This window comes from Corvus brachyrhynchos, unplaced genomic scaffold, assembly GCF_000691975.1.
Source record: "Corvus brachyrhynchos isolate BGI_N302 unplaced genomic scaffold, ASM69197v1 scaffold5, whole genome shotgun sequence".
Taxonomy (NCBI): domain Eukaryota; kingdom Metazoa; phylum Chordata; class Aves; order Passeriformes; family Corvidae; genus Corvus; species Corvus brachyrhynchos.
In genome coordinates, this window is record NW_008238321.1 from 7245365 (window position 1) to 7252167 (window position 6803).

The following is a 6803-nucleotide window of genomic DNA, read 5'->3' on the forward strand; positions in this document are numbered from 1 at the left end:
CGACCCGAGAGGGATCAGTGCTGGCAGCTCCGCTGGAGCTACCGAGGAGCAGAAGGATGATGATGATGATGATGAAGGCGTGGAGTTCGGGACGCTATCCCATAAATTTTCCTCTAGAAAATATTACCACAAAACCACAGCGCGCTTTCGGGATTTGAAGTTTCAAGAAGAAGGAGAAGAAGAACCAGAAAGAAAACCTCGACGTGGGCCTAAGAACACCCCATACTGGTACTTCCTACGGTGCAAGGCCCTCATCAAAGAGGACAAGGTTTGAGCCCAGCTTTTCTCTTGTTTTGAATAGCACTGTTGAAAGATGCAGCTCTGACCAATGTCTATCACTTGGTATCTTTACAGAAAGAATTAAAATAATAATTTCTTGTAGAATCATAATAGAGCTGTTTGGGTTGGAAGGGACCTTAAAGATCATCCAGTTCCATCCCCTGCCATGGGCAGGGACACCTTCCACTATCCCAGGTTGCTCCAAGCCCTGTCCAGCCTGGCCTTGGACACTTCCAGGGATGTGGGCAGCCACAGCTTCTATGGGCACCCTGTGCTAATGCCCCACTTCCCTCACAGTGAAGTATTTCTTCCCAATATCTAACCTAAATCTCCTTCTGTCAGCTTAAAGCCATCCCACCTTGTCCTATTACCACATGCCCTTGTCCGAAGACCCTCTCCAGCCTTCTTGTGAGGAACCCCACACTTTGTAGGACTTGCACTGCAATCTGCCCATAGCTGCATATATTAATATCCATTGTAATTGGTTTTCTTCTGCCTTGTGATGGATTTTTCTCATCCTTGTAGCTGGCAGAGGCTCTGGAGCTGTTTGAGGTGCAGATGCTGAAGGAGGAGCGTGTCCAGCCAGAAGAAAGCAATTACACCGTTCTCATTGGCGGCTGTGGCAGGGTTGGCTACGTGAAAAAGGCATTCAGGCTCTACAATGATGTAGGTTTAACTTCTCTTTCAAAACATTTTCTAAGCTAAAACTACTTCAAGCATTCATTATGTTACTTTGTCTCCAAAATGCCTTCAAGTTAGTGTTGGCACCTTCTTAGCCTAAAACTCTTAAAAACAAGTTAAAAAATTCAAGATGTCCTTTTGCAAAAAAGCCAGTTCAAATCCTTCTTCTCTTCCTCTAGATGAAAAAACGAGGGTTAATCCCCACAGAGGCCACTTACACAGCCCTGTTCAATGCCTGTGCTGAGTCTCCATGGAAGGACTCGGGGCTGCAGAGCGCCCTGAAACTGCGGCAGCAGCTGCAGAGCAAAAACGAGGAGCTGAACCTCATCACCTACCATGCCCTGCTGAAGGTCTGTGCCCTCTGCTCAGACCTCAGGATGTGCGTGGATGTACTCAAGGTAAATAGGTTGCTTTTTCCCTGTAATCTGTTGGGGTTATGGCTCCTGGAAGTTGTCATGTTGCATCAGGTTTTAATTTCATTTCCAGCAGAGATAATTACAGATCATGTGTTTATATTTCATTGATGCTTATCGTCATACAGTGAAATTGTACATACCAAACTTTAAGCTTAATTACCTGAAAGGAGGCAGCTTTGGCTTTAAAATTGATAAGGTATGTCAAAAGCTTACCAGAGTTTTCGTGGAGTTCACAGATACCATTTGTGTCCCTTCCTTGTTTTGAAGACCTGGCTCTTTTTAGAGCTCTTTACAGCAGCTCTTGTCAGCAGGGCCCTTCCAAAAATATCTAAAAAGGTTGCTGTTCCTGCCCCAGGTTCCCATCAGGGCTCTCTCCCAGAGCAATCCTTCTGCTCAAACATTTGGAGCTCACCCTATGCTTTGTTACCTCTATCCCCAGAAGATGACAGTGGTATTTGAGCTTCACCACACAGTGTAACTGGGAGATTTAATACTCTCTCTGCTCTTTTCAGGAAATTGTGCAGAAGGGCCATGTCCTCACAGCTGAGACCTTCAGCTTCCTTCTCATGAGCTGCATAAAAGACAGAGAGAACGGCTTCCGATTGGCCTTGCAGGTTTGTCCTCATGTTCTAGGAGAGGGGGGGGAAGTGCTGCTGTGCTGTAACCATAACTTGAACACATGGAAGGTAGCAGGGTGGTGAAATGGGAGGAGTTCAGCTCCTCCTAGCTCAAGTTCTGAAAACTGGACATTGCTCAGGACATCTCATATGCTGGTAAATAGCCCTGGATCATCTCACAGGGCTCTCCAGCTCAAGGTCACTGTCCTTCTCACACAGATGTGCTTACAGGCTGTTAGAGATGGTCTTAGTATTTAATATCCATCTTCCCCTCTTCAGGTTTGGAAACAAATGAATAAGCTGGGAATAAAGGCTGACAGCCACACCTACAACCTGATGCTGCGTGCGGCCAGAGACTGTGGGATCGGCGATCCTGCCACGGCCTCTAAACTTCTGCTCAGTCCCCCTGAGAACTCACCTCAGCTACAGCTGCCACCTGGCAGGCGGAAGGAAAAGGTGAAAAATCAGAGGAAGAAGGCATCAGAGAGTGCTGCTGTCCAGCTGGATGTGGAAGCTATGGAAAAACAATTATTTCAGGAGAGTTCAGTGCAGCCCAAGGAATGGATCCAGCAACAAAATAAAGATGTGGCTCGGGCTGAAGCAGAACCAGCTGTTCCTGACAGCCCCAGCGTCACTCACAGCAGGGCTGGAGCCTTGATGAGGCGAGCCTGGAGTGAGATGGAGCAGGAACAGGCACACCCAAGACAGAAGCTGCCTTTCTGCAACCTGCCCAACTTGTTGGATTCCAGGATGCCTGACACAGCCGTAGTTTCCTTGGGGACAGTGGCCACGCCATCCCATAGACTGGCTTTGATGGGGGATGTGGAGGGATTCTTGAACAAAATGAAAGAGGACAATGCAGAGCCCAACATCAAAACGTTCACATTACTGGCTGAGCTTGTGGAACCCCAGAGCCCCTCAGAGTCCTCTTTGCTGGCACTGTTGGATCATCATAAAGTAAAAGTAGATGTGACCTTCTTTAACACTTTAATGAGGAAGAGAAGTAAACAGGGAGACCTGGAGGGAGCAAAGGTGAGAGAAAAACCTCAGAACCAGCCCTATCACCACCTCCTGGTCTCAGGCCTCCTGTGTTTTACTGAGACCCATTTCCCTGTCCACAATAGAAACTGGGATCTCACACTGTTTCCACAAGGTGGTGCTTGGGTTAATTTCTAAGTATTTCTGGATTCTGTTCTAGCACGTCCAGCTCCCTATTTGGAAAGCTACAGTGAGATTTTTTTGGGAAGTGATGCCAACACTTGTATCTTGCAGAGCGTGCTGCCAGCTCTGGTGAAGAGGGGACTGTCACCTAATCTCCAGACATTTTGTAACTTGGCAATTGCCTGCCACAAACAGCAGGATGGACTGCAGCTGCTCTCAGATTTGAAGGTAATCAAGAAAAATCTGCTGCTGCTTGGGGTCTGAGCTGCAGGAAGAGGCAAAGTGAAAGGTTAATGCTTTTGAAAGACCTGCTGAGGTTTTCGTGGTCAGTGGTTTTGTTCTCCCCAAAAACATGGAGCTCCAGAGTAGCTGGTCTGCCCTGCACCTGTGCTGGCATTGCACAAGCTGCTTCACAGGTCCCATGGTGAGAGTTGTGCTCCTTGTGTAAAAAGTGCCTCTCTGCCTTTTCCTTCTGTGAGTCCTGCACTAGTCAGCAGATAAACTTCTTTAACTGTAGCATTTGTTCTTTGCAGAGGTCTGGAATAACTCCCAACAAATACATCTACAGCACCCTCATTGCTGCTGCTGTGAGGCAGCTGGATTACAGTTACCTCACGGAGATCCTGCGGGACATGAGGAATAACCAGGTGCCTCCCAATGAAGTGATCATCCGGCAGCTGGAGTTCGCAGCACGGTACCCTCCCAAATTTGACAGGGTAAGGAGCCGGGACTGACAGGGTGTGAAGGCATCACAAAGGACACCAACAAGGGAGGGGAATCATAAATGTCTGCCTGGGTGTCCTTTGGGTTTGTCTGGTCTGGCTGATGGTTACTTGATTGCTGTTTCTTCAGTAGCATCTTGTAGCTCCTGCAGGCTGGTGCCCAAGTGAGCTCTGATCTAATAGAAACTTGTTTTGTTGGATTTCTCTTTGCAGTATAAGTACAAAAACCCATACCTGGAGAAGATTGATGGTTTCCGTGGCTACTACTACCGGTGGTTAAAAGTTATGGCTGGAGAGGAGACGCCCCACCCCTGGGCCAAGTACAGGACAGCAAAGCCTGGTGGGCAGGACAGCGAGGCAGAGGCTGTGCAGGAAAAGGGAGCAGGATGCTGAAGTTTCAAGTTTTTCTAGCACAAGGAAGATGCATGACTTGCTTCTTTAAAGTGGCTTGTAGTAAAGCTGCTTCATATTTCCCCAACCCCCAGTTGCAAACTTCTTGCAATAGCTACTTAATAAAATATTTCCTTTTGTTTTAAGGAGGAGCAAATACGTTTTCAGTGAATTTCCTTCAACTGCCAAGGATTAGGTGGGCTGTAGTTTAGCAAACCCTGCGCAAAACAAGGAAGAAGCAAAATCAGATTTAACAGGGGTTTAGCTCGGTGCTGGTTTTGTCTCTGTCCTGTGTTCTGTCATTTCACATGTGACCTGTAAGACTCTAGACTGCTAGCATTCCTGAAGGGATCTGTGCATTAATTCCAGCAGAGAATTCCAGTGAAATTCAGCTTCCATCTGCACGTGGTCAGGGAAGAGCTCAGACAGGACATTTGGGAACTGTATTTCCTTTCCACACAGCCTTTTAAATGGACCTAGTTGAGGAAAAACCCCAGAGCAGCTCACAACGTGCAGAACAACCTTCAAGCACCCAGAACAGATCTAACAGGAGAAAAGGGGCACAGGAGTGTTTCACCAGATCACACCACTCTGTCAGGAAGGCAAACTTTATTTTAAAATAAATGGCTACACAAAACCCTACTCCAAAGCACCCCTCATTTATTCACGATCCAGGTGATTATGCTGCTGCTTTAATTATTATACAGAAGTATCCCATCACAGAAAGTGAAATTGCACTCATAGTCCATTGAGAAGGAGGAGGAGGAGATGTCCCTCAGAGTTCAATAAACAAGTCTGATGGCAAAAGGCTTCAACCAGAGCAGCCTCTGCATCCACAGTGAGTGCACTCAATGATTCTGCCCTGAAAAACAAACATGAGGAGGGTGTTTCAGCCTAGCCCCAGCCAGAGCAGCAGGATCAGACCTCGAGGCAGGGAAGGGCTCTAGGTGGGAAGGTTTTCCACTGTTTGGTGTTATTTCCCATACTTAAACAACTTTAAATGAATGCCAAAGCTGACAGCAGCTTTAGAACCAGCTAGATACCAACCCTATCAGCAAAGGTAGGGGAAATCACCAGGAAGAACAGCACTACCCCCTCTGCTGTCACTGAGCTGGGAGAAGTCACAATAGCTACTGCAGAGCAGAGGAACAAGCTGGAGACTCACCACTTCCAGCTTGCTTTTGGGGACTCTGCAGATGCAGTTGGTCCCAAAGTTGGTGTCCCGAGTCTGAATGCAGCGCAGGCAGCAGAGGTTCTCATAGCCCTGCTTCTTCCACTTGGCAATCAGGTTTTTGTCAGCATAGCCCTCCTTGATGCAGTACTCATAGAGCTCTGGGGAGGAGCAGACACTGTCACCAGCAACTGTCACAAGTCTCACTATCAGGGGTTACCAGCTGTAGTAACCAGCAAGTACAGCCAGGCTGCTGCCAAGCCTTCCCTCCATCCTCCTTCCCCAGAAACCTGATCCCACCAACTCCCAGTTCAGCAGCATCCACAGGTAAACACCTCACTCACTCCAGTTTTCCCCTGCCCCAGGTAAAGCCCCTGCCCTCCTCACCTCTGCTGATTGCTTTCCTCTTATAGAAGAGATCAAAGATGTAACGTGTTTTCTGGTGGTGGATCCTGAAGATGGGCCAGAGGGACTCCACTTTCCTCTTCCCTTCGTGTGGCTCCGTCTCCGCTGGGAGGGAACACAAACACCAGGTGACCAAGTGCTTCCCTCAACCCCTTTGCAGTGAACTGTTCCAAGAACGTTCATAACTCAACACATGACAGAGATAAGACCGAGATTAATGGGAGGAGACTCAAATGAGAGGGACCTAACCTGGAACAGCTCCTTAAGGATCTCAAACCAATGGCAGTGGGATGACATGACCCACACTGGGATGGTGGGTGACTTCATGCCCACAGCAGCAACACAGACAGGAACTACCAGTTCCTCCACACACCCATGAGCTTCATCCCAAAACCAGCTGTAAGTAAAGCTCTGTGCTCCATAACCTGTGTACACCCCAAAAATAGGGACTACCATGGCCCAGGATCAACCTGCAGCACCACTGGAGGCACAGACACAGAAAAGGTCCACCTGTATTCACGAAGCAGCTCTTGTGAGCTTGTTTTGGGGTCCCATCCCAGAGAACACCCACTCACCTTCTCTCATCTTCTGATCCAGCTCGTCCAGCGTGGGCTCGATCAGCTCCCAGCCATCCGGGGGAGGCTTCCTGCTCCTCTTCACTTTGGGCATTGCCTCGGGAACGAAGGGGGCGAAAGGCAAGGGGAACCACTCTAGCACTCCCTCAGAATCACTAGAAAAAACGAAAGGAAAACAGCGGTCAGATATATTTCTCCTAAGGTTTCTGTGCCCCCTTCCCGTTTTCCACTTCAAGGATAAAAATGAGCTTTACAGAGCTCGTGAAAGAGTGGAAACCTCGGCGACTGCTGCACGATAAGTCAGTTTTTCTCCTCGGCAAAGCGCGGCAGCCGCTCCTCCCCCGAGGTGACAACTCCGCTCAGCTCCCTGGGACACCGGGGGGAGG

The 6803-nt window shown here is 48.5% G+C and overlaps 2 protein-coding genes across 3 annotated transcripts; one reads left to right on the forward strand and one right to left on the reverse strand.

Moving 5' to 3' along the window:
* Position 1: 1 nt before the first annotated feature.
* On the forward strand, positions 2-4423 carry PTCD1 (pentatricopeptide repeat domain 1; the record flags this gene model as incomplete). Its single annotated transcript, XM_008633448.2, has 8 exons — positions 2-268; positions 805-945; positions 1140-1358; positions 1889-1990; positions 2273-3025; positions 3266-3382; positions 3688-3870; positions 4090-4423. Coding segments are annotated over 8 exons (1962 nt in total), but the record flags the coding sequence as incomplete, so codon positions are not given.
* A 435-nt stretch (positions 4424-4858) lies between these two features.
* Positions 4859-6797, reverse strand: BUD31 (BUD31 homolog). Of its 2 annotated transcripts, none has more exons than XM_017734086.1 (5): positions 6695-6797; positions 6418-6572; positions 5825-5947; positions 5432-5598; positions 4859-5128 (listed from the first exon to the last, which is right to left on the reverse strand). In XM_017734086.1, exons 2-5 carry the CDS (start codon positions 6509-6511, stop codon positions 5078-5080), a joined length of 435 nt encoding a protein of 144 aa, XP_017589575.1. In that variant the 5' UTR covers positions 6512-6572; positions 6695-6797; the 3' UTR covers positions 4859-5077. The 2 variants fall into 2 exon arrangements, with proteins under 2 accessions (XP_017589575.1, XP_008631673.1); XM_008633451.2 differs by having other exon boundaries at positions 6672-6797.
* Positions 6798-6803: the final 6 nt, after the last annotated feature.